Source organism: Peromyscus maniculatus, chromosome X, assembly GCF_049852395.1.
Source record: "Peromyscus maniculatus bairdii isolate BWxNUB_F1_BW_parent chromosome X, HU_Pman_BW_mat_3.1, whole genome shotgun sequence".
NCBI classification, from domain to species: Eukaryota; Metazoa; Chordata; class Mammalia; order Rodentia; family Cricetidae; genus Peromyscus; species Peromyscus maniculatus.
The window spans coordinates 50354949-50382603 of NC_134875.1; the positions used below are offsets into that span (position 1 = coordinate 50354949).

Below are 27655 nucleotides of genomic sequence, written 5' to 3' on the forward strand. Positions count from 1 at the left end.
AGAAAACAAAACTTCTAAGTGAAGCAGGAGTAAAGCCATTGTAATGCTTAATATTGTCTGAGCTATCAGGGATGGCAAGATGTTTTATATACTTCTGGTGCTGGGACAAGTCAAAACGATGGACTGTCACTTCATACCCACTATACAGGCTATAATAAAAAGAAAGATATTGATACATGTAGTTAATTGTAGAAAACTTTTCATCCAAATGCACTGTTGTGGGAAGATAAAATAGCCACTTTGGGAGAGCCTGACACGCCCTCAAAAAGTTAAATGGATGCCAGGCGGTGGTGGCACACGCCTTTAATCCCAGCACTCAGGAGGCAGAGCCAGGTGGATCTCTGTGAGTTCGAGGCCAGCCTGGGCTACAGAGTGAGATCCAGGATAGGCACCAAAACTACACAGAGAAACCCTGTCTCGAAAAACCAAAAAAAAAAAAAAAAGAAGTTAAATGGAGTTGCTCATATGGCTATGACCCAGAAAATCCACCCCTAAATATGTACACAAAAGAAATAAAAGTACATGCCTGAACAGTAACTTACACATAAAGTATAGCAGCCATATTTAGACGTAACAAAAGGTAATAATAACCCAAGTGGCCATAAACTGATGAATGGATAAACAAAATATGTAACTATCATAAAACAGAATATATTCAGTCATAAAAATAAATGGAGTGATGATATAGTTGTATAAATTTTAAAATGATTATATTAAGTGAAAAAAGCAAGCCATAAAAGGCCACATATTTTTATTATCTTATTTGTAGTTAATACTCATAAAATGAAACCCTATAGACTAATGTTTGTATAAGGACAGCGAAAGGAAGAGTGACAGGAGACATAAAGCTTCCTTCTTAGTTAAAGTAGATGATTTCAAACAAGCTTTTGGTAGTGGTAACACAACCCTATAAATGCTTATAATCAATAAATGTACTTAAAGAATTACAAGGTCAGAAATCAGCTTAGTAGTTGTCAAGAACAGTGAGTGGGGGAAAAGAGTGGCCATAAAGGAGCATGTGACAATTTAGGGCAAGTAGGGAAATGTTTTATATCTCGACTTTGGTGTTGGTTACACAACAGTATAGATTTATAACCAAGTACACTGAACTTTTAATATCTAGACACAATGAGATTTATTGCATACAATTTATACCACAATACAGCTGCCTTGTAGCAAAAGTTAAAACAGGAACAGTATCCCCAGTCACACACAAATTTAGAACACATTGTTTTTGAGTTCACACTGCAGTTCTAGCAGCAGTCTTTAGACCTTAAGGCAAGTGGAAAGGTTATTTCTGTAGCCCAAGAGCCACTTCCCTGTGCAGTTGAGGATCTTTCACCTAACCTTCAGTTGGAAGTGATTAATCTGCAACGTAATGACATCCCCCAAAGCAAATGTGACAATAGACTTATTTCTCAAGCAGCAAATATGGTCAGTTAAAATCCTATGCTCCTGTACCCCAGTCCAATCATAAGAAAAATAGGCCTAAAAAATATCTAACAAGTACACTTCAAAACTACCAAGGTCATCAAAGCAAGCAAAATATGAGAAACTGCCACAAGCGAAAAGCTTCTAAAGATACAGAAATGCTGTGTGATCATACTATCATGGAGAAGACACTGCCCAAAGATAACTAATTAAACTGGAACAAAGTGTGGAGAAGAGTTGATTAAAATATACAATGTATGTTTGTCAGTACACTGATAGAAGAGAGAATTAAAATTTTAATAATAAAAGAGTCAGCAAATGCTGCTAGAACAATCTGGATAACAACCTTAGCTAACCTGACGTTACACCACAGAGAAAAGTGAACACAAAATGAGTCATAGACTTAAATGAAAAAGAGAAGAAAATATGAGGAAATAACTCAGCAGAATCTTAGATTCTGCAGTCTAACTAGGTACAACACTAAAAAGAAAAAAAGAATAAATTCAGACTTACCAAACATCAAAATATAAGTGAGGCCTGGTGTTGATTCCAGTAACAGCAGCACTTGGGAGCTTGAAGCAGGAGGATCACTATGAGTCCTGGGCAAGCCTGGGTCACACAGTAAGTTGCAGGCCATCCTGGACTACAGAGTGAGCCCTTGCCTCAAAAAAAAAAAAATTGACAAGCGGTGATGGTGCACCCCTTTAATCCCAACACTTGGGAGGCAGAGGCAGGCGGATCTCTGTGAGTTTTGAAGCCAGCCTAGTCTACAAATCAAGTTCCAGGATAGCCAGTACTGTTACACAGAGAAACCCTGTCTCGAAAAACAAAAACAAAACAAAACAAAAAAAATCAAAACCTTTCCCTCCAAAACACATACCATTGTGATACAGAAAAAGCTGAATACAGAGGCACACACCAGTAATAGTGACTCGGGAGTCAAAGGCAGAAGGATTGCAAGTGTGACACTAGCTTGGGATGCACAGTGAGACCATGTCTCAAAAAACAAAACAGCACAAACAAAAACAAAATAAAAGCAAAAGGGGAAAAGACAGACTATGAATTGGGGATAAGTATTTACATATCATATACAGGGACTTGGATTTAGACGATGGAAATAATTGTTACAACTCAACTGTTAAATGACAATCCGATTTTCAATAAGTACAGAAGCAGCTCCTTATGTATAGAAGATCCAGCAATGGCTTATAAACACTTAAAAAGATGTTTTCTCCCACTAGCCACTCCATACGGAAATAAACATTAAAACTATAATATATCATGTCATACCAACTTCAACAGCTATAATCTTTTTAAAGAGCAAGGCACACACCTGAAATCCAAGTATTTCGGAGGCTGAAGCAGGAGGATAGTGAGTTTGAAGTCATCCTGGGCCTCATAATAAGACTCTCAAACAAAACAGCAAGAAGAGCCCAGTTGATAACACATGTGCGTGAGGATGTGGCGCAACAAGAAGCCTCATGCACAGAATGTGACTGCTGCCTTGGAAAACAGTTTTGTAATTACTTTAAAAGTTAAACATCAATTGTCCCATTACCCAGGAATTCCACCTTCAGGTATCTAGAAACAAGAGATGAAAACAAATGTCCACACAAAGATGTGTACATTGTGTCCTAAGCAGCATCAGTCATAGTAGCCAACAACTAGGGGGGTTGGGAAACAACTAAATTTCCAACAATTGTTGAGTAGATACCCCAAAATGTATTACCCACACACTGTAGTTTTTTTTTTTTTTTTTTTTTTTTTTGGTTTTTTCGAGACAGGGTTTCTCTACGTAGCTTTGTGCCTTTCCTGGGACTCACTTGCTAGTCCAGGCTGGCCTTGAACTCACAGAGATCCACCTGGCTCTGCCTCCCGAGTGCTGGGATTAAAGGCGTGTGCCACCACCGCCCGGCACACTGTAGTATTATTAGACAACAAAAGTAAGGAAGTACTAACACATGTAACAATATGGTTACGTCTCAAAACTATTATGCTGGGTAAAAGAAGCCAGACTCAAAAGACCACATCTTACATGATTTAACTTATGTGAAACATTAAGAATGGGCAATTTTATAAAGACAAAGAGTACACTGGGAAGGAAGTGGAGATAAAGATGAAGTGAAAATGGGCAAGAAATCTTACTGGAAGGATCAAAATGTTCTACAACTGATTCATTGTGATAGCTGCATAACTCTGAAACTAATAATCAATTAATATTTAAATAGGTGCATTTCATTCGGTTTTTGTTTTTGTAATGCTGAGGATTGAAGCTAGGGCCTTGCACATGTCAGCTAAATGTTCTACTACTGGGTACCCCTAGCCCCAGTTGACTTTTATGCTATGTAAGTTATCATAATCAAATTGTTATATAGGGAGGAAAAGGTAAAACTGGGTAGAGAATATGTAGGAATTCTGTACTATCTTTGCAACATTTGTTCTGAGACAGGGTCTTGCTTTATGTAGTCCCGGATGTCCTGGAACTCACTCTGTAGATCAGACTAGCCTTAAACTCACAGAGATCCGCCTGCCTCTGCTTCTCAAGTGCTGGGATTAAAGGTGTGAGCCATAGCACCTGGCTTTGCAACTTTTCTATAAATCTAAAACTATTCTGGAAAAATGTTTAAATTTATTTAAATCAAAATTAGAACTTATGACCTTCAAGATAGTTCCACAATAAAGCCTGATGACCTGTGCTAAATCCCCAGAACCACATGACAGAAGGAGAGAATCAACTCCCAAAAGTTGTTCTCAGACTTCCACATGCATGCCAAGGCATGTATGTACACACACACACACACACACACACACACACACACACACACACACACGGGAGGGGGAGGGAGGAAGAGGGAGACACACACAATCAATAAAATAGTCTTTAAAATAATGTGTTCGTGGATTATCAATATTTGGTAGTAGCTTTTCAAAGACTTTCCTATAGATTAAAATAGATTAAAAATCTCATTAACTAAAGAACATCTAGAATTGATTTTGATGACAGAAAATATTAATTTTAAACCTCAATTAAGCAAAATAGTACCTCCCTCAAATAATTCTGATCTCAGTATTTCTGTGTTAAAAATATATTCCACTATTATTATATTTAGATTTTCATCAATTAACTTGTCTTCTAGACTTGGTTTTACCATTTGCCCGCCAAAAGCCTAAAATATCTATAACCTGGCATTTTACAAGAAGTTTTCTAAACCCTGTTCTATATCACAACAGGAGAGACATAAACATGATCATTTTTAAAATTATATTTTTAACATAGTTTCTAATACCCTTTCAGATATGCTCTATAAAAGATAAGACTTGCATCTCTTTTGCTACAGCACTATTTGGAATTTCCTTTAAAAAAAACCCACATTGTTAGCTTAACATTCTAGCCAGCCTCGATGTAATTGCCATTACCATGATATTAAAGTGACAACATCATACCCCGGTATCCCTAAGGTGACCACAGTTGAGTAGCGATGTCACCAGGCTACAGACTCACTGAGGTCTCTTAGGTATCAAGTGGCTCCTATGGCATCACACCCTGTCTTTAGCATCACTCTGGCACATCACCTCTGTATGGTGTCATGTGTAACCGCTGCTGTGGCAGAATCCTCCTCGGATGCCACTCTGCCGGGAGGACAGGGTAACTAGCCCGTGCTTCTTTCCACTCCTTGGACAGTGGTAGGGAGGGGGAGGGTAGCTACAGTCCGTGGTTCAAGCTCAAGAGGTAGTACTCAGCTCCAACTACTGTCCCTTCCGCCTGCCACTGCAAGTGAGGGCCCAGAGGAACAAGATCTTTAGGATCAGAACTCTCTTGCCCCGGTACAGTTTCCGTTTCATGTGGCCGATTTACTGGCCCTCCAACGACCACCCACCCTAGCTCTTTCACACAGTGCCTCCAGAAGCCGCTCCCATTACCTGACTCCATTCTCCAGCTGTCATCCTGGGCCAATTCCACCGGCAACTTGACTACGGCTTTCTCAGAGGATTCTGGGACTTGTAGTTCCACATTGCTAGGAGCCGGAACTGAGTAGCCGGCGAAGATGCCTCCAGGCCCGGAAATTCTTTCAAACTGCAACTCCCAGAAGCTCCGGGCTATTGGACGGGCAACACAGAAAACAGAGAGAACAGTGATTGGAGAACCTCTAGCTCTTTGATTGGTTGCCGGAGCAGGAGCCGTGAACGGGCGGGACTTGAGTTTCACGGAGATCCTGGGAAGGCGAAATGGAGGGGTGTGTGTCTAACCTAATGGTCTGCAACCTGGCCTACACCGGGAAGCTGGATGAGTTGAAGGAGCACATTTTGGCCGATATATCTCTAGCTACTAGAACCGATCAGGTAAAGCAGCCCGAAGGCCTGTCGCCTAGCCGCGGGCGTCAGTGAAACCCTGCGTGGCTTCCCGGACTTGACTTGGTCCAAGGCCACTTCTGAGCTCCTCCCGCCCCTTCCTCCCTCTCATAGCTTTGGGTTAGCTCAAGACTTGCTGTCCAACTCTAGCCCCCAACAGACTGTTTTGGGAGGGGGAGAGGGCAGCCGCTTTGCTTGCTGAATTTCTTAACGTTTCTAGAACATCTCCCGCTTTTCTCAGAAATGCCCAGGCTTTGAGAGACTGAGAGTTTTGTGAAGAAAGCTTTTCATGTGGATTTCTTTTTCTTTGGTTGTAATCCTATTTAATGGACCACGTGTAACTGAATGCCTATTTTGTGCCAGGAAGTTTGAGAGGAGCCGGGAATTTTAGTTAAGTAGAAAAAGTAGGCACAAATGAAATATTATGTATTGTAACCTCCCCGCCCCCCCCCCAAAGAACTTTACGTATTCATTTCAGGATGGAAAGGGAAGAATCTATAGAAATATTCGGAAAGGTCTTTGTTTAGAAAGGGAGGTTATTTATACCGTGAAGAAAGAATGGGATTTCCACATCCAGTGGAACTCAGTGAACGGAGGCAAACAAAAGGAAATGGACAGTGGAAAGTGATTCTATTCTGATCAACAAAATCTCATGTTTTCTTCATGATTTTCTAAATCATAGATTGTCTTCTGTTGGACAGACATGGTGTTAAACACTAGTAACACAATGCATAACACTTCAAAAATCTCCATGTTGTGTCTCTTAGAGGACAGCTCAAAATGAAGAGACTGTTGTCTTTGGAATTTTCCTTTATTACTCAACAGGAGAATTCCCCTGTGTCCACCCAGTTTGCTTTTGTTATTGTCTGGTAATACAGCTTAAATTTAATAAAATGGATTATATTAAAACTTAATCCGCCGGGCGGTGGTGGCGCACGCCTTTAATCCCAGCACTCGGGAGGCAGAGCCAGGTGGATCTCTGTGAGTTCGAGGCCAGCCTGGACTACCAAGTGAGTCCCAGGAAAGGCGCAAAGCTACACAGAGAAACCCTGTCTCGAAAAAAAAAAAACCAAAAAAAAAAAAAAAAAAAAAAAAAAAAAAAAAAACTTAATCCACTGAAAATGTAGCCATTCTTCAATCAGTCAATGGCATAAAAGGGAGCATTAGTCAGGATTGTGAAACTTAACACAACAACCATATGCAATTAATTTATGGACTTTATTTGCATCCAGCTTTAAACCACTTGAAAAAAGGCTTGTAGGAGACAAGGAATTCTGAATGTGAAATTGGCTATTAGTTGTTTTAAATGAGTTAATGTTAATTTTATTTATCTTACTTCTTTTGTTCTTTAAGATTTGATCTCCCTATGTAACCCAGGTTGTCCATCTACTCGAGAGCCTCCTATCCACCTGGAAGGTTTGCATTCCACCCATGACAAAGAGTTAACATTAATTTTAAAAGTCTAATAATGGTCTTGTGGGTTTTTTTATGAAATCCCTTTTATTTTGTAGGTGTTGAAATAATTAGAGGTGAGCAATCATGACATTTAGGGTTCTGTTTTCAAGAAACCTCAGCAGGGCCAAAGAGGTGGACCAGTGGTTAAGAGTACATACTCCTTTACCAGAGGACCAGAGTTCAGTTCATCTGGCCTCCTCATGCACATGTGGTCATGTACACAAACCCACACACATGCACACAATTAAAAGCAAAATTACTCTTAAAAATGGAAACTCAAGTAACAACAATCTAGAAGTAAATACAGCAAGATATTTTTCATTAAATCTAGATAATGGACGCATGTGGGTCTGTCATATTCCTTCTATTTTATGAGTTTGAATTTTTCATAAAGTTTAACTGCTCTCTGGGGACATTGACAGGGAAGGCCACAGGTATCCACAGCAGTGAGACTTCTTCCAGCTGTCTCCCTCCCTGGGCACCAACAGAAGTATCAAGTGATGGCGGTTCTACCCCTCTCCTTTTCATTCTTTTTTTGATTGGTTGGTTGGTTGGTTGGTTGGTTTTGGTTTATTTCGAGACAGGGTTTCTCTGTGTAGCTTTGGAGCCTGTCCTGGAACTCGCTCTGTAGACCAAGCTGGCCTTGAACTCACAGAGATCCGCCTGCCTCTGCCTTCCGAGTGCTGGGATTAAAGGTGTGTGCCACCACAGCCCGGCCCTCCTTTTAATTCTTAATAGAGCCTCTACCCGCAACCAGGCAACTCCCAGAGTGTCACAGTCAAGTTGCTTTACAGGCTCAGTGGTAGAGCACTTGCTTTAACGTGCAGGAGGCCCTAGGTTTGACCCACCAGCACCCCCCCACACACACACACATTATACATGCATACATACAATCACCACACTATATTACTCAAGGCTAAGAAGTATGGCAAGCAACACAAATAGGGACTCTTTGAGAGTCATGATTCCTACCTTGTTATTTAAAAAACACAATTTTATTGCACTGATTCTGTGGGGTATGTGTATATAAAATAATCTCAACTATTTGCATGAACATTTCTAATTTCTTTCTCCGTAACATCCATGTGTTCACCAGATGTAGTGGTGTATATGCCTGTAAACCTAGCACTTAGGAGATGGAGGGAAAAGATTGAGAATTTGAAGCTAATGTTGGCTACATAGCAAGACCCTGACCAAAACAAAACAAAAATTCACATCTTCTTTGTAGAACCTCTCACTTGAAGTTTGTGTGGTCACAGAGATTTCACAGTCACAGAGCTTGGATTAAATTATGTGATAAATAAATGCTGGATAAGTTGCTTATGTGAAATAGTCTTGGTTTCTTTATGTGTAAAATGGGGGATAATAGGGACCATATAGAATGGTGAGAGTCAAAAGAAATGATGCATATAAAAGTGGCACAGTGTTTCACAGAGGCATGAAAAACGTTGGAATTGTACACAGCAAATCTCCATTTCTGCCACTGTTTTGAAACCACTGCTTTTATCACTCTATGCTGCCCAGAATTCCTTACATTTATTGGTGTTATTCTCCCATGTTACTAATACCTGGGCCTCTCAAATGCTGGTAAGTAATATGGCTTAAGGTTACCTACCTGAGGACCTGGTGCTCTCCATTTCTTATGTGCAAACTAGAGGTTTGCCAGCATCAGCACTTTTCTGCTTATTGGTCTTCAGGAATTGATAGCTGTGCTCCCCTGTTTCCCATCTAGGACAGCAGAACTCCGCTGCACTGGGCATGTTCAGCTGGTCATACAGAAATTGTTGAATTCTTGCTGGAACTTGGAGTGCCAGTGAATGATAAAGACGACGTAAGTACTAGGCAGGTTTGATAAACCCTGGGTTATCTTTACACCCCAGCCTTGTATTTACTGATGTCTGAATATTAAGCTCATAAACAAAATTGGAACCTTTATAAGTAGGAAGTTATAGTATGGCCTTAGTGAATAGGCAGGAGGCTAATGATTACATTATTTTAGAATGGTAAGGAAACTCTGTAATTCGGGGCTTATTATTATGAACTCAAAAAAGACTGTTAACATATTTATGTTAAAATTGTTGGTGAATATTGCCTGAATAATAAAGGCCTAGATGTATATGTGTTACGTAGAAACATTTATTATAATGATACTGGCTATATTAAGATAAGACTTGTGAGAGCTGGAGAGATGTTTCAGTAGTTAAGTTGCTGCTCTTGGAGAAAGGACCAAGGTTTGGTTCCAGTATGCTACAGGCTGTAGGAATATATCATAAGAACTCAGCTGGTTATGGCAAAGTAACTACCTGGAGGGATCAGGGAATTCCTCCAGAGGAAGCCAAATTCCAAGGAGTTTTTGGTGTTATTTGACTTGTTATATATTAGCTGTATTCTGTTATGAAAATCATGTGTGCCTTCATAGCTTTCCCAATTGACTTTTCCCTTAGAAGGGCTAACAGTGTGGACTGATCACTCTTTGAACATACACATTCCAGGAATTTGGAGAACAGCCTTAGGAAAGGCTTTCTCTGGAATCAGATTATCTCCCTTAGCCACTTTCAAGGACTAACAGGAGACACCGCCCAGGTGGGCGCCCAACTTTCAATGATTAACAGTGATAGCAGCCCACATGCAAGTCTCCTGACTTAAGGTAAATTCCACAAGGAGACACCGCCTAGGTAAGGTGGACGTTAAGTAATAGCTTTACACAATTTAGCTTGGACCCTCCCTTCTTATACCAGGACTTCCAGGGCACAGGTCGGAGAAGAGAAAAGATAATGGAAGAACTAGATGGGTAAGAACTAAAGAGGAACAAACTGAGATGGGGAAGAACTAGATTGAAGGGCTAGAAGAGAGTACTCGAGGAACAAAATGGAAGATGAGGAAGAGCCAGAAGGGAAAGAACAACATGAGGAAGAGCCAGATGAGAGAGAAGGATATGGGAGAGGAGCTGATAGGGGAAAGAACTAGATGGATGAGAACCTAGAAGGGACAGAACTAGATGAAGGAATTAAGATAGAACCTAGAGGAGACAGTAGATAAATATAGAGAGAAATCAGGCAAGAAAGGAGCTAGACATGAGAGCAGAATAGAAGCTGTGTAGAGAGACAGCTATCACAGAATAATAAAGTGTATGAACTAAGGAGTTTCGTGTACATAGATTCATTTCTTTTCATCAAAGATTAATTATCAGCTGGTTGTAGATTCTTCCTGGATCCTGGGAGGGGACTATCCAGGGGCTGGACCCCCCTAGTCCCCGATACCAGTACCCATGTCGGGTGGCTCCCAACCTCCTCTAATTCCTGCTTCAGAGGACCTGACACCCCATTTTGGCCTACATGCATATACATATAAGTAAAAAGATAAGACTTGTAAAAACTGAGAATGGAGCCTGTTTTGTAGGCACAGGTTAATTTTCAGAGATGTTTACTAAAGTAATATTTATAAGAGGAAATAAAAATTTTAAGGAAGAATGATTGAATAGAGCATGGTATACATACTTTGTAAGTTAATGTGCAATCAATCATTCCAAAGAATGGCAGAAAAAGTCTTATGATGCTAAGTAGAAATTGTGGAAAACACACCTGACAGAATTTCATATACTCTGATTATAGTTTTTATTTTTTTAAGTTATTGTATGGGAGAAAAATGTATTAGAATTAGTCTTATATGTCATATCTGTGTTCTAGGATTGTGGCTATTTTTTTTTTTTTTGGAGTTTTTCAAGACAGGGTTTCTCTGTGTAGCTTTGCGCCTTTCCTGGGACTCACTTGGTAGTCCAGGCTGGCCTCGAACTCACAGAGATCCACCTGGCTCTGCCTCCCGAGTGCTGGGATTAAAGGCGTGCGCCACCACCGCCCGGCATGGCTATTTTTAAATGATTGATTTTATTTTTATTTGTGTGTATCTGTGAGAGTATGCCATCTATGTGCAGTTGCCTTTGGAGGCCAGAAGAGGGCATCAGATCCCCAGAGGTGGAATAACAGACCTTTGTGCTCCATCTGAACCAAAGGGAGGTCCTTTGAAAGAGCAGTACGTGCTCTTAACCACTGAACCATTTCTCCAGCTCCTTTCTTCTTTTGTATAAATATTTGTTTCCAAATTTTCCACAGTGCTTAATGGAGTGGGAGGAGAATGTTGTTAAGTTATCTATACAACTCTATAAACCTTGAACAAATGTTAATGTTCATACCTCTGCCCCTTCTCTCCTTGGCGTTTGTAAAAACCCACCTTTTATACAGGCAGGCTGGTCTCCTCTTCATATTGCTGCTTCGGCTGGCCGGGATGAGATTGTAAAAGCCCTCCTGGTAAAAGGCGCCCAAGTGAATGCTGTCAACCAAAATGGCTGCACACCCCTCCACTATGCTGCTTCAAAAAACAGGCATGAGGTGTGCTTCTGTCCCTGCGGTATTTCCCTTTGCGTTCTAAACGTGAGCAGAAACAGACTTCCGCATCGTTTTCCTGTCCTCCTTTCCAGATTGCTGTCATGTTACTAGAAGGTGGGGCTAATCCAGATGCGAAGGACCATTATGAGGCTACAGCAATGCACCGGGCAGCAGCCAAGGGTAACTTGAAGACGGTTCATGTCCTTCTGTTCTACAAAGCATCCACAAACATCCAAGACACTGAGGGTAACACTCCTCTGTAAGTGACCAATAGCAGTCATTTTTATTCTGCTTAGAAACGCAATACATGCTAAGAGCAAAAAAACAAATTGAAAGGATGCCAAAGCATAATGACAAAAACTAAAATTGATTATCATTTTGCTATCCCCCCAAAATACTAATAGCATTTTTGAATATTTCTTTCCAGTTCTTTATATGCAGATATGTATATGTAGCATATAATAGCAAAATTTGAGATGTAATAATTTTATGTTTTCATCTCATGGCACATTGTGAGCATTTTTCAATGTCATTAAATACATTTAAAACATTTATGATAGCTGTATACATGTGCCATGATTTAGTCATTCCTGATACTGTTTATTTAAACAGCTTTGAGCCTTTGACTATTTTAAGTAATGCTGCATTGACCGATTTGTTTAAGAAAATCTATGCCCATATTGCTGATTGTGACCTTAGGATAGACTCTTAGAAGTTGATTGTTTCAACAAATACACATGCTTCAAGACAAATTGCTTCCAGAGGAGTTGTCTCATTATACCCTCCCAACAGCATCTTAACAGTACCTAGTACCTCCTCATCAGTACTAAATTACCCTCATGTTGTACACAGTGTGACCTTCATGGTTAGAACTGCCATTTTGTTACTGATTTTGAAATTTATTAATGCCTAAAATTATAACATTTTGCGGCCTTTCTGTTCCCTTCCAGGGGAATTCATTCATTTTGATAGACTCTTTTGTAAAAACTTCTTTATTAATTCTTTGGGAGTTTTACATCATGTGCCTCAATTCCATTTACCTCCTGATCCCCCTGTATCCTCCCCTCACCCCTATAGTGCCTCCCACAAAAGAAACAAAACAAAGTAAGCAAGCAAACAAACAAAAACAGTAACAAAACAACAAAACAAAGCTCTTTGCTCCCGCCCCCCACTTTCCAACACTTCTTCATTCGTCCTGGTGGCTTTGGGGGGCCTCAGTGTGCCATGTAGTATATATACCCTTTTGTCGTTTTGACAGACTTTTAAGTGCTCTTGACACAGTAAAAATAGGAGCATTATGTCATAGCAGTTGAAAATATTTTCCCAGTCTGTCTATTTATTTGTTCCTGATTTTTCAACTATCACAAGTGACCAGTTACTATGTAGCCAAACCTATTCATTACCATCACAAGTAGAAAGCTTTTCTCTCATCCTGAGAGGAATGAAATATTCACTTCTGTGACTCTTAAATCTACCTGGGATTGATTGATGTGGATAACTTCAAGCCAACCTTTACCTTGTGTTTGTGTGTGTCTGTGTCTGTGTGTCTGTCTGTCTTTGTGTGTGGTTTTTACATACCCATTTTTCTCCTTTGTTGAATAATGATCTTTTTCAAGTCAGAAATTCTGGGTGTTTTTGTAGTCTAGAATAAGGCTGAACCTTTTCTCCTCTGACTTTAAGACAGCTTTTGAAAGTATTGTTTTCAAGGGCTGAACATGGTGGCACATGCCTTTAATCCTAGCCCTGGAGAGGCAAAGGCAGATCTCTGTGAGTTTGAGCCAGCCTGGTCAATATAGCTAGTTTCAGTGCAGCCAGGGCTCCACAGTGAGACCCTATTTAGAAAACAAAAACAAACAATACTGACCAGCAGTGATGGTGCATGCCCTTAATCCCAGCACTTGGGAGGAAGAGAGACAGACAGATCTCTGAGTTCAAGGCCAGCCTTGTCTACATAGCAAGTTCTTGTGGGAGCCAAAGTTACATAGAGAGATCCTGTCATAAAAATATTGTTTTCTTTATTAAAAATAGATTCTTCTCTTACACATTTTTCTCTTCCTTTACTCTTCCTTGCTCCCCGCTACTTCCCCTCTCCCCCAGATCCACTCCCCCCTCCATTTCCTCTTTATTAAGGATCAGGCCTCCAAAAGATATCAGCCAACACAGCAGAACAGAGTACAATAAGACAAGGCAAGAGCCCTCACAACGAGGCTGGCTGAGGCAGCCCAGTGGGCAGAAAAACTTCCTAAGACCAGGCAAAAGATTCAAATACACACCTGCTCCCACTGTTTGGAGGCTCACTCTCACAAGCTAACAGCCATAACATACACACCTAGGATCTGGTGCAGACCCCAGCAGGTCCCAACTTTCTGTTTACGTCTCCCTGAGTGAGCCCTGCTTCGTTGGTTCAGTGGGCCCTGCTCTCCTGGTGTCCTCCATCTCCTCTCACTACTACAGTCTTTCTTGCCCCTCTTCCACAGGGTTCCCCAATCTCTGAGGGGAGGGACCCAATGAAGACCAAGAAAAATAGTGTTTTCTTAATTCTTAATTTAAAAATCTTTCTCGTAGGCCTAAGTGACTGTTTTTTTTTTTAAATGAATAGTCTAGCTTATTTCGCCATGTGTCATTAATCACATTGGCCTGGAAATAGTCTAGGAATTAGATAGTATAGGGTCCTTGGGAGAAAGTAGGATTTAGAATTTCATGGATACTGTTCTTCAGTACAAGTGCTGTCCCTTTGCAACTACATTAAGTATGCATATTAAGGAACTTAACCATCCTTCCCCTTAATTTCCTTCTCTGTAATTTTATAGTCGTAATTTCTTCCTCACTGGATTACTGTGAGGTTTAAATAAAATGCTGTATAAAGTGCCTAATACTTTGCCTGTCAAACTCTATATAAGTGACTGGCAGAGGTTGGTGTCTTTCCTCAGCAAGTTAACTGTTGACTTCTGTCATCAGAACAAGAACTTTAACAAACTCTGTGACAACTTCTACTGTAAACTGGTGCTAATTGTACCTTGATTTGTCAATGGACATATACGAATCAACTGAGATCAGATCTTTTTAAGTGTTTTTCCAAAAGTCACGCATTATTATAGAAGCAGAACATGAATTGAAGCTTCCCTTAATTCTAACCCTGAATTATTATTACATTAAAGTGCTTAGAGTAAGTTACCATTAATCTCCATCAAATGAGGAAGTTGTGCCTTAGGCTAGCATTTAGAGCCAACTGTGTGTTTTAGTGGGACCAGGAGTATGATTTATGATCTGGTTTATAGAGCTATTCTAGTTAGGTTTAATTTCCAGTCTTTCCCATGCCAGTTGATTTCCCTTTCCTGATGAAATAACTTTCCAGTATCACCACTGTCCAGGGATAAGCAGTTTAGACTGGAAATCCTAACGACTATACAGAACTGGTAGTGACTCATTCATCTTTGTGATCCAATTTCAGACACTTAGCCTGTGATGAGGAGAGAGTGGAAGAAGCAAAATTACTGGTGACCCGAGGAGCAAGTATTTACATTGAGAATAAAGAAGAAAAGACACCCCTGCAAGTGGCCAAGGGTGGCCTGGGCTTAATACTCAAGAGACTTGTAGAAAGTTAAGCAGCTTGGGTTTATTCTTTGTGGGTTTTGTTGTCCTCACTGTCCTGGAAACTGTTGTACTGCGCACAAGGCATCTGGAATGACTGAAAGCATTTGTTCACCTTCAGAATCTTACATGTTGTATCGCTCCTGCTCCAGTCCCTGTTCTAAGCTTACAACCCACTGTTCCGGCAACAAAACTCCTGAGATTGTTCTGCTGATGTCACTTATTGTTCTCCATTAAATCTTGCTTAATTTGGAGTAAGTGGTCCTGTGGCTGTCATGAGTCTTGAGCATCCTCCCATCCACCTGCTGTCCTGCTGCGGAACAGAACAAGTCCCGAAACAGGCAGCCAGTTGGACTGTCAGGGGGTTTGAGGCGGGTTCTGTGCAGGTGACACAAAGCCTGACTTGTCTTTCGAGGTCACACAGAGACCTCTGCCAAATTTCTCTTCCAACTGTGAGGTTAATTTATTTTTGTTACGGGGGAGGGGGGAGTTCTATATTTTAGTGGACCAAATTTTAAGTTGAATTGTATGTTCCTAAATAAGGAAGAGCAACAACCACGGCCTATGTGTCATGTACTTTTTTTTTGACTAGCCATTTTCCTCCACAATAAGACATACCGTTTTTAAAAAAAGAAATTGAAAGTATCTATATCAACTCACCTTGTATTGAAAAGAATTGTCAAGCTTATTAAAGGGATACATAACAAAATATATTTTGATTTGTATTTCAAGCATTACAAAACTTGTATTTTAGTGCCAAAAGCAATAAACTGTTGAAAGAATCTCCCAATTTCTTTCAAGTCAGTTACACATTCACTTAAACCTTAAAATCTTGAGCTAAGATCTATTTTTCAGTTCAAGATAGTTCTGAAGTCAATAAAATTAATGGAGCTTGAACTGCAACTAAAATCCATAAAAAATAGTAATCTTTTGAATTGCCAAGTTAATGTAGAGTGAAAGAAAATTAATAATTATAAACTTGAACTCTATTTAGCAAAGCATCTTAATTGATAAGTAGTCAGCAAATGTAGTCCAAGTGACTCTTTGAATTTTAATTTTGTGCTGCAATTATTGCTTAAAAGATGGGATCTAAGTAAATCTACAAACTTTCATTAATTTGGGGTCAAAGACTTAAACAACCAGTAACTAAAATGAGTCTTATACATATGAGCTGCATTATTGTTAACAAAACTTTTTGACATGAACATTCTGAGTGCTAATCTTTATTGGAATGAGTAAGGGAAGTATTTTCTTATGAAAGCAACATTTGTTAAATGTTGGTGGGAAAAATGATGAAATTATTCATTTCTAGTGTGTTTTTTCCCCAATAGCATCAGAAAAGTAAGTCTTATCCCATAGGGTCCAAAGTGGGAGGAGGTAAAGGCCTTTCCTTTTTACAAATTTTGAGATTTCTTCAATAAGCAGTACAGATTGAACCAAACTTCAGGAAATTGGTAGGCTCTTAGTATTACTTATTTAATTATCTAAACCAGGATATTAATTATCTCTGACACTGATCAAATTGCTACTTGTTCCTATAGGAAACCAAATAGCAACAAAGCTCATTCAGGTCAGTAGGTCTTGTAATAACAAAATCAACTCAGAGAATAAGATAATTCAATTGTGACACTAACCAAGAATATAATATAGAAGAAATAGGTTAATTGAGACAAAATCTAAGATCTTATTTTTATGTGTGGATGCATTTGTTTTGAATCTGGGTTTATGTATGTGAAAAAAGGGCCTGCTGAGACCATAAGAGATCATTGGATTCCCTAGGGCTGGGGTTAAATGCACTGTGAGCTGCTTGACATGGGTGGTGTGAACTGAACTTGGGTTCTCTGCAAGAACAGGACCTGCTCTTAACCACTGAGCCATCATTCCAGCCCTGAAACTGAAAGATATTACATGTTTAAGTTTCTATTATAGAAAATATAACATTTAGCATAACATATACATTTAACATTTCAGTTAGGTTCTATATTGAGGTAAATTTGTGTCTCAATATGATAGGATATCTTAGTTTATCTCTCTGACCCCCAGGATTTTCTCTCCATAATTCCTCAATTACACCAACCATAATGAATTTCTTAACATGGTTATATCTGGTTCTTGTCTGTTTTCATACTCTTTGATCATTTTTATTGAGCCCTCAAATCAGTCTGTTGGTATGTTTGTTATAGTATAAAAAGTTCTTCACTTTGGGGATCATGGCTCCAGCTTTACAGTCCTATTGACTGCCTAAAACTTCGTGTATTTTTCTGTGTTTATAGTTTTAATCAAACCCTCAAAGGGAGCCATGATTTCCCCCAAAAGTTCCCCTGAATAATAATAAAGAACACCAAATCAATTGTCAGAAGATATAGTTCAACAATAGTAGTAAGTCTCCATTATCTAAGATTTTTTTATATCCATTCTCACTTTAATCTTTAAGACAGAAATCATTTCCATTTTGAAGATAAAACACGGAGAGCTGCAGAAACAGCCAGTCACAAAACCCAGCTTCCCCAGAACCCAAACTATTTTTTGTGTGTATACTCAAACAATGAACAAGTAGATGGTACTCGGGCCTTTTCATAATCACTGGGATTAGTTGTAATACCTACCCTGTACTTTTCTTTAAATTAGCAGTGGCATGCATTTATTGGTTTCTCTCCTGTGTTCCTAGCATACAGCTCCTAACACCCTCTGGTTTCCTAAGTGCTAAAAGTAAAAGAGTACCTTAATACATAGCTCCTACAGCCTTTTGAATTTTCTGGGAGTCCAGAGCAACTTGTTTCAGTGATCAGATCTCAATGGGCCTCTGGAGCTTCAGGGTAAGTAGGGACTGTTCACTATAATGGACTATGATCAAAATCTTGGAACTTTGGGTTCCACCCTTCTAATACTTCCCCCATCATCTGGCACTGTGCTGTGGAATAATCCTCTTGTACACTGTAAAGATTTATCACTCAAATTGGTTTAATAAAATGCTGATTGGCCAGTAGCCAGGCAGGAAATATAGGCAGGGCCACCAAACTAAGGATGATGGAAAGGAGAGGGGCAGAGTCAGGAGTCACCAGCCAGATGCAGAGGGAGCAGGAGATGAACATACTATGCTAATAAAGTTACCACCACGTGGCAAAGCATAAATAGAAATATGGGTTAACTTAAAATGTAAGAGCTAGTTAGTAATATGCCTGAGCTATTGGCCAAACATTTAAATTCATATTCAGCCTCTGAGTCAGTTATTTGGGACTGGGCAGTTGGGGCCTGGAAACATCTGTTTACATATGGCGTTCTAATGTGTGGCTGAAATTTCCACATAAATCCTGACAAAGCTTAAAAAGAGATTCTAGACACACAAGAATGGAGTCAAACACGGCTTCTTGGTAGCTGCCTTTTCTCTAGTAGACTCTGCTGCCAATGAGCAGAGGTATGGCTCCTTTAAGAGATGGCTTCCCGGCAGCAAAAATGGGGCGGCTCTTTTAAGAGGCCTTGCTACCAAACACTGAAATGGTGTTGATGAACAGCCAGCAGCATGATACTTGGTGGCAGCATAGACCTAGAAAGTTCCCTGAGTTGGGGTGGTAAACATGGCTCCCAGAGCTGGCAGTAAAAATGCCACCACCACGAGACTAGACTCTCGGGGAACCAAGGGGAGAGGAGCCAGCACCAGCACACCATGATCTAAGTTACACAGCAGGGTTTTTGCTCATGCAGACAGAAATGACTACAGATGTAAGGACAGATTCAGACAAAAAGAGCCTCTAAACGGGTCACAGTGTGTTTAAAAAATATATGTAGGCTTGGGAGAGAAAAGAAAAGAGGTAGAGAAAGTCCTTGTAAAAGGAATAGAGTAATAAAAAAATATAAGCCATATAAAGATGGAAAATACACAGAAGTCTGGATACCATATGCTACTGTGCTGTTTTTAAATTTTTTGATTGGTAATGAACAACCAATAACTGCTGAGAGACATTTGATTATGAAAATGGCTAGATTAAACCTACTTATATATTTTTAAACTATCTTGACTTCAAAATTTAAGTCAAAAGATGTGTTACTTTGGGAAAGAGATTTTGCTTTTATTTACACAGGAAATAAGAGGCTGTGGATTCATTCTGGGTTAAGAAAAATCAGGTTTGATTGAGGAAGACCCCCTGAAAAATCTCCGATGGGAACAGATGGCCTAGATGATCCAATGTTTCAGAGCGCCTCTGTTGCAGTTTCCTCTGAGTTCTACATCCAGAACAACTTCAAGGCTGCTGGCTGAGATTATCTAGCCTCACAGAATACTCCAGTCAGGATTTGACCATAATCCTAATTTTTCTCAGCGTCCTCCAAAGATTACCAGTGCCCCCAGTCATCAGGAAGCAGTTACTTCTAGAGAACTATGCCCACATTCCCAAAAATAAATTATGGATATTTGTCATTGTTTAGGGGGTTGGTTACAACTTGTTATTGATAATGATCAGAAAAAAAGCTGAACAACGGAGATTAGATCCAGGGATCTCACACTAAAAAGAAAAAAGGGGGATATAGAAATAGGATAAAAGGGTAGATTATTGAATCTACTTTTAAACCAAGAAAGCAACTACTAGTCTTAAATATTTTATATTTATGGATTTTTGTATATTGATACAAATTTGAGGTTATTTTTATTACACTGTATATATCTTTCTACTCTTAAGATATGTTTGTATATTGATACAAATTTAAGGCTATATTTGTTAGAACATACTGTACATACCTTTCTACTCTTGTTCAAGGTATTGTACCTATACAGCTCATTTAATAATGTAATGTAAATTTCTAGTTCTTGAAAGTTATTATTACAAACTATTTAGGATAATAAAGAAATGCAGGTTAGTAGTTAGTCACCTATTACAATCAAACTTGTAGTCATGTGAGGTATGTTTTCAAGGTCAAACATATTTTAGATAGACAGGTGGTCTTCATACACTTCGGAGATCTACAGAATATAGAATTTATGATGTTTTAATAACATAAGGTTCTTTTTTGAGAGGAAGGGAAGAAAGAAGCAATTTGTTCACTATGTCCTGACCTCCACATAGCATGCCGAACACAGACCCACAGAGAGAGGGGGGGTGGGGGGGGAGGAGAGGAGAGGGAGAGAATGATAAGCTGGAAATAGTTGTGGTTCACATGTGTATTACCGATACTCAAGAGGCTCAATCAGGAGGACTGTCAGAACTTCAAGGGCAACCTGAACAACATAGTGGGCCCCTTCCATGAACAAACAAGGTAAAAATTCTAACTCAAGGTGGTGGAACACACCTGCAGTTGCAGCTCCTCAGGAGGAGGAAGCAGGAGGATCACTTAAGCCCATGAGTTTGAAGCCAACCTGGCTACCATAGTGAGACCCCACTTCAAAAAAAAAAAAAAAGAAAACACCAGAGTAAGCGAGCAACAGCAAGGTGTGTGTGTGGCAGGGGGGGGGGGCGGAGAACACACCCTACAGTTCCCTTAGCTACTGACTCCTGAAAGAAACTTCTACCCACTAAAAATGGATAATTATGGGCCTTCAAAGACTCACCCTAAATGGTTTAATTATATGTATGGTATAATTCTGAACTCTTAGTGTCTTACAGATTTATGAAGATATCAAAAATTGTCATCCAGACAATCTTGCTAATTAAAATGTGGGCATATACTTGTTTACTCTGACAAAATAAGTACTTGTTATTGTATATATAAAATATACTTGTACATAATCTGTGCTTAATAAGAAGCACTGTTTCCTCAGTTTACTAAGAGATTAAAATTTTTGGTTGTCATTGCTACAAACTTATTCTACTAGAACAGACTCTAAATGTTTCTTTAGAAGTAGTTGTTGTATAGCTCTGTGTCATGGTGCTAATTGTTGCAGGTTCCATGTGTAGATGCCTCTTAAAGATTGATAGCTATCAATTATTTGTAAATACATGCCTGGTTACTTAATTGTCAAGTTTGCCTCTTGTTTCTATAAAGCCTTCTAGCTGACTCCAGTGCTTTACTTCTAGCTGTTTCTGTAGAGCCTTACAACTGTCTTCTAACACTCTACTAAGGACCATAAACAGCACAGTTGAGATGCTAGGACGTTACCTACAGGAGTAGCAGAATGGATTTCAGGGATGCCTGACCTAAGACACTTCATCTATACCCCAGTTCCTTAAATTGGGCTTAGAGGGATTATTGGCACTAAGTCCTTGACACCTGTCATTTACTCCCCTAATGTGGGATCAAATCAGTCCAACCAGGACAAATCTCTCCCTGAAATCATGGGACTATGGAGAGCAAACCAGTAGTTGGTTAATTAGGAGTGTCTTCAGATAATTTTGTTCAGAGACAATGGCAGAAGTTGAGAGAGCTAAAGTAAAGTCTCAGTGGGCATGGCAGCACTTGCCTGTAATCCCAGAATTTAGAAAGCTGAAAGAGGAGGACTATAAATTTAAGGCCAACCCATGATGAGACCCTATCTCAAATCAACAAACTCGAGCTGCTTATGCCAGCCCTTTCAAAAATAACTAAATGTAAAGAGGTTATGAAAATTGCTTTTTATGTATGGCTACCTAGCATTAACAAGTGTTCTAACCTTGGTCCGTACTTAGTTTATTTTGTTTCAGACACAGACATATTCCACCTCAAGGTGGACATATTAAGGCAGAGAGTGGGGAATTATAACCAGCCTAACAGAAATAAATGTATTCTTAGAGACACTTGTGTCTCTCAACCTGATAGACACTTGTGTCTATCAAACTATTGAAGCAATGGACACCAAAGACATTTCTGGGAATTTTCCCAGGAATCTTATGTTGTAGGAAGGAAGGAAAAGGGTCCAGCCAGAGGGAGAGTATTTCTCCCAGAAAGAGATTTCATATGGTTCTAACAATATAGCAGAACACCTTACAGGATGAGACTAAAGTCCAGTGATGAGCCAATCATAGACAAGAGCACACCTTGATACAGAATGCTTAAATGTGTATATGTGTATATTTAAGGTGTGTGTTCCTTCATTAAAATTTTCACTTCACTTCAAGACCCTAGAGAGACAAACCTGGGGGATTTGCTAGATTTCTTTGTCTCGATTCTCAAAGTAGCTACATTGAATACATCTTCCTTCTCTGGTTTCTACTTCTTAAAAAAAGCAAATACTTCTTGAGATGATTAACTTATTCATCAACCTGAATTCAATCACTGGATAATGAAATTTCATGTTCATCAGACAAGAAGAATTACAGAGAAACCCCAACTGAAAAGGTGGTAAGGAAGGATGTAATTCCTGAGAGCTGAATCTTGCCTAAGGCATTAGCACCCAAGAAGTTCCCTAAACTAACAGGAGTATGGATACTCACAGTTCCACAAAGGCCAGGAAGATAACTGACAGGGAAGACTGAAATGCCAGGGTTTTCACATGGACAACATGTACTCTGTATTTTAAAATTCTGGCTTTTCCTTATACTACTGTATAATTCCTTTGTTGACTTCAATGACTTTCCAAGCCACCAAAATCATTTTGAATCAGTTTTGTCATACAGCACAATAGGCATTCAAATCCCCCAGGAGAAAATCATCCACAAATTTACTCATTGTGCCTTCTGTGTTGATATTAAAGTTAACTGTCAATATTTGGGCTCATGGATTCTATAAGACTATTAAAACTCTATGTGACACCCTGATCTTGGCTGCCAATGAGAACTCAATGGTTATTGTTGACGATACCATAACACTTTAGTCAGAGGACATGGAGAAATGAAATTGGTACTGACAAGGACCCCCTCCAGGGGTAGATCTACTACTAGTATTTTACTAAGTGGATATAATATCAAATTTCCTTCTAAATATGTATCTGTCTACCCACAGATTAGTGCAGCTCCTATACCTCATCAGAGAAGTTTCTTTGTGAAATGAGGCTAATGCAGAAGCACACAACTAATAAGAGGGCAGGAATGCTCACTACAAATGGGATGTCCATATCACCCATACCAGGGCTTAGAGACCATATTAGAAGAGGGGAACAGAAAGATTTTAAGAGCCAGAGGTCAGGAAAGCCTGGAGTGAAACTGTATCCTCTGGATATGATAAGACCACTGCATTCATGAACATGCAACAGCTATGGTTACCTACATGCAACAGCTATGGTTACCTACATGCAACAGCTATGATTACCTGCACAAGACCTGTGCAAGAGCAATTCTGAAATCAGTCAGCATTCTAGCATAAAGGGGAAATGGGCTCATGAGCCCCCATCTTTAACTGAAGACCTTCAGTTGATGGATTCTGGGAGAGGGAGATTTAGTTTTAAGGGTGTAGCCTCTAGTAGGTTGACCATACTCCAATAGATGGCCTCACACCCAGGAGTATATAGACAGCACAAATTGAACTTTGTGATTTTTTTAAGACATATTAAGTTAGGAGAGGGGAGATGAGGGTGGATCTGGGAAGCATTTGGGGGAGGAAAAAGGGGTGAACATTATCAAAATATATTTCATATTCTATGAATTCCCAAAATATTAAAATACTGTATTAAAAACATAAATCAACTGTATGTGACATCTTATGTGTATAAGCATTTTCAAAGGCTAGGGGTCCATAGTCTTTATCAGACTCACAAGGTGATCTGTAATCTCAAAAATGTGAAAAAATCATTAATCAACTATTCATCAGTATTCAGATGGAACTGTTCTAGTAAGTACAGGACTATTTAAAACCACCAACGGTGGCATCCTTCCTAGTCAACACTGATCCATCAGAAATTTGGCCCTACGGTTATTGACTATTATAGGCCAATCTCTTTTCCTGTGATTTACTCCATAATAGAAATGGGCAAGAAATAGAAAAATAAATTTCAGCTACTTAGCCATTTTGGTAATTTTGGTATTTAATTTACACTAACTAAAATTTAGGTCATTCTCAGGACCTTCAGCAGTTTTCGTCCTATACCCATCAGGCACTTTATATTATAGCATTGCATTCTATTTCACCTGTTAACGGAAACATTGGTGCTTCAGAAATCCCCAAGAGTAGCTACTAATTGACACATCAAAGAAAATACACAAGTAAAGCTTGCTGTCTCTTTTCATGACGTGGCACAAGTAATAAACATTAGTTTACTTCACCTTAAAAGGTATGTAATGTCTATCTCAATTGATAAATGGGCATTAGATAGATAGATAGATAGATAGATAGATAGATAGATAGATAGATAGATATAGATAAATAGATAGATAGATATAGATAGATGATAGATAGATAGATAGATAGATAGATAGATAGATAGATAGATAGATAGATAGACAGATGATAGATAGATAGATAGATAGATAGATAGATAGATAGATAGATAGATAGATAGTTTAGTCAAGAGAATCCTTTACATAAATCCTACATGTGATGGAGATCCACTGAAAAGTTTTTAGTTGATAAAATATTCAGATATAAAAGTACATACTATATGATACCATTCATATAAAGGTCAGGGAAAAGAAAAGCTAACTTTAAGAGATCAAAGCAGACCAGTGGTCATCTAGGTCCAGGGCACAGTGGAATTATTAAAGAGGACATGAGAAAACATTTGGGGCTGGTGGAAATGTTCTGCATAGATATGGGGGTTCCATGAGTGTGTACAACTGTCAAAACTCACCAAACTGTACAGTTAAAATGGGTACAGCTTATAGTACATAAATTATACAATAGTTATTTAAAAAGAATCTTAGTAATCACTAAATAAGATTTGATTGCATATTATTTATTGAGCCTTAAAATAATATTTCAGATATGATTGATTACACAAGTAAAAAAGTAAATCTACCTGTAAATTTCTTCAGAGTGAGGTGTCAGTGAAATATGATTATGGAAAAGCTTTTGGAAAGTGAAGAAAGGATTTTATCAAAGCATTTACTTATTGTTTATCATTTATAAGAGTGATTCTTCTCTTAACATGGACTACAGAAACAATAAAACAGATTATTTAAATCGCCAGTTTAGATTATCTAAAATAGACTGTGTTCACTGAGAACACCATCCTAGCCTACTGCCAAAATGGATAGCATCCGACAGTGATAACATAATAGCTTATTCAAAGGCATATTCAAAATTGCCTCCAACACTTTATGTTCACCAAGAAAAAGTTTATTCTGAATTGTTTGTCTGTACACCACTTGGCAGTGAAAAAAATAAGTTATAAAAAATTGCTATGCTCAAGTGTTTGACACTGAAGTGATTTAATAAAGATTTAATACGATAAATTGTAAAACTTAGTTTTAAATTGTATATACCAATTGATACATACCCTCTTATTTTGGGGAAATGTTTTTTTCCTAATTTCCGAGCCAATGGTGTCATATTGTTTCCTTAGTGGTAAATATAAAAAATGAACAGGGAAGACAACTAATCCTAAAATTAATATTCAAATGAACTCTATCTTATTGTGTGCACATGTGAGCCATGAAAAAGAGTGACTACAAAATACAGAACATACTTTTGCAAATGCTTTTCCAACTGAATTAGAAATGAACCACTCATCCCGGCCTTGTCATTTGTTATATTTACGTATTAGTACAGTTTTAAGTAATCTATACTAAGAACAAAGAAACCTGTACATTTCTTTAGTAGTTGCCTTTATTATTTTGGATTAATGGTGAGTATGAGCAATGTTGTTAGATGAGGGTTGTCCATGATGGAAGGACAAACTGGAGGCTGGTTAAGTCCACCGAATTTTAAAAGCCAGGAATAGGTTCCTAAGTAAGAACTGCCACACTTAAGGCCATACCTATCTACGCCTATGCCTTAACTGGATTTTTTTCCTCATCACGCAGAGGCTCAACTATAATTCCAGACTGAGGCTCGAGCTCAGGCTCGATCTCAGGCTCTGTCTCTGTCTCCAGCTCCACCTCCAGCTCCGGCTCTAGCTGGATCTCCATCTCAGACACAGGCATAGGCTCTGGTTCAGGATCAGGCTGTGTGTTACTTTCAAGCGGGGGGTTAGGCTCATATTCTGGCTCTACGATGGTGGTAGCAGGTTCGGTGTTGTGGGTATCATGGATGGAAGATGGCAGAGTTGCTTCTAGCTGGATGTTTTCAGCTGGAATCGTTTCATTGTCTCGGGAATGGCTTGCCTTTGTCATTGGTCTATAAGAAAGGATTACCAGAAAAACATTAGGGAACTTCAAACTTGGAAATTTCACATGACACTATACAGTAGAGCTTTAGAGACAAATAGGCCCTAATCCAGTGGTTCTCACCTTTCCTGATGCTGTGACCCTTTAATACAGTTCCTCATGTTGTGGGGACCCCAACCATAACATTATTTTCATTGCTACTTTATAACTGTAACTTTGCTACTGTTACGAATTGTAATGTAAATATCTGATATGCAACCCTCAAAGGGGTTGTGACCCATAGGTTGAGAACCAATAATTTAGGCCATCTGTTCATTCTGATATTTTGACTTGCTGTCAGCCCATGTGTGCTGTTTTGGAGTTTAGAACATTTAGATTTCAACAATATGAAAGTCCAAGAAAGACACACCAGCATTTAAAAGGTGGAAAACTGATATAAAGAATCTGAGACGCTGATAAGATATTTGAGGGTCAAAGCCATGGCTCAGTTGCATCTGTGTCTCCAACTCCTTAGTACAAGACTTGGCTCCTGATTGGTATAGAAAACTTATTTGTGGAATCAATTAGATTAAATTAATTAAATCAATTAAATATAAAAAATTAAATTAAATTAAATTCAGGGAAGGATACATCAATTCATTATCCAATACCAAGTGGTCAGTCACAAAAACGGGCACACGGGTAACATAATACATACTGAGCAAGTTGTATTTAGGGATACATATGTACATTATTAATGATAAACATATATATCCCTAAATACAATTGGTCTATAAGAAAGGATTACCAGAAAAACATTAGGGAACTTCAAACTTGGAAATTTCACATGACACTATACAGTAGAGCTTTAGTGACAAATAGGCCCTAATCCAGTGCTTCTCACTCTTCCTGATGCTGTGACCCTTTAATACAGTTCCTCATGTTGTGGGGACCCCAACCATAAGATTATTTTGGTTGCTCCTTCATAACTAACTTTGCTACTGTTTCATTAATTTCAATTAATAAAAAAAAAAGAAGCTGTGAATTTGAAAGAGAGCAGGAAGGAGGAGGACATAGGAAAATTTGGATGGAAGAAAGGGAAAGAGAAAATGTAATTATAATCTCAAAAAAAATGAATGTAAAAAGAAGAGGGAAGGGTGAGCAAGTGAATGAGCATCATCTACACTGCAGAAGAGACTGCAGTATGGCTAAGAGCCCAGGCCATGGTCTAACCAAATTCTGATTTCCCTGGGCCCTATCTACTTTTGCCTTCATAGGTTGCCCGTTACATCAAAACATGCTTGTTTTTTTTCCCCCAGAGGGGCCATCACAAATTAATTTAAAAATAAAGGAACTGAAAAAAAA

At 38.9% G+C, this 27655-nt stretch overlaps 3 protein-coding genes across 8 annotated transcripts in view; 1 reads left to right on the top strand and 2 right to left on the bottom strand.

Moving 5' to 3' along the window:
* The window catches only part of Atg4a (autophagy related 4A cysteine peptidase), a 56685-nt gene extending 47797 nt beyond the window's left edge, over window positions 1-8888 (bottom strand). The window contains exons 1-2 of one of the 4 annotated variants that reach the window (XM_006970302.4): window positions 8852-8888; window positions 5353-5529 (exon numbers count right to left, since the gene is read on the bottom strand). In XM_006970302.4, coding sequence (XP_006970364.2) covers window positions 5353-5529; window positions 8852-8873 — 199 coding nt within the window. In that variant the 5' untranslated portion in view covers window positions 8874-8888. Of the gene's footprint in view, window positions 1-2764; window positions 2842-5004; window positions 5142-5352; window positions 5530-8851 lie in introns of those variants that run through there. The other 3 variants (XM_015992175.3, XM_076561922.1, XM_076561921.1) reach the window with 3 other exon arrangements.
* Window positions 5338-15463, top strand: Psmd10 (proteasome 26S subunit, non-ATPase 10). 2 transcript variants are annotated; one of them, XM_006970304.4, is made up of 5 exons: window positions 5338-5772; window positions 8969-9067; window positions 11475-11621; window positions 11711-11877; window positions 15070-15463. In XM_006970304.4, the coding sequence occupies exons 1-5, from the start codon at window positions 5659-5661 to the stop codon at window positions 15221-15223; spliced, it is 681 nt and encodes a 226-aa protein (XP_006970366.1). In that variant the 5' UTR covers window positions 5338-5658; the 3' UTR covers window positions 15224-15463. The 2 variants fall into 2 exon arrangements, with proteins under 2 accessions (XP_006970366.1, XP_006970367.1); XM_006970305.4 differs by having other exon boundaries at window positions 11711-11798.
* Window positions 15464-25793: 10330 nt separating this feature from the next.
* The window catches only part of Vsig1 (V-set and immunoglobulin domain containing 1), a 32582-nt gene continuing 30720 nt past the window's right edge, over window positions 25794-27655 (bottom strand). For both annotated transcript variants that reach the window (XM_006970307.4, XM_006970306.4), the window contains one exon: window positions 25794-26321. In XM_006970307.4, coding sequence (XP_006970369.1) covers window positions 25973-26321 — 349 coding nt within the window. In that variant the 3' untranslated portion in view covers window positions 25794-25972. The remainder of the gene's footprint in view (window positions 26322-27655) is intronic.

Excerpts from the sequence above, each read along its gene's own strand:
- Psmd10 (XM_006970304.4), top strand. The coding sequence starts at position 5,659 with ATGGAGGGGTGTGTGTCTAACCTAATGGTCTGCAACCTGGCCTACACC. Across the intron at positions 5,773-8,968 it reads TAGCTACTAGAACCGATCAG|GACAGCAGAACTCCGCTGCA; the intron begins GTAAAGCAGCCC and ends TTTCCCATCTAG. Across the intron at positions 11,622-11,710 it reads CTTCAAAAAACAGGCATGAG|ATTGCTGTCATGTTACTAGA; the intron begins GTGTGCTTCTGT and ends CCTCCTTTCCAG.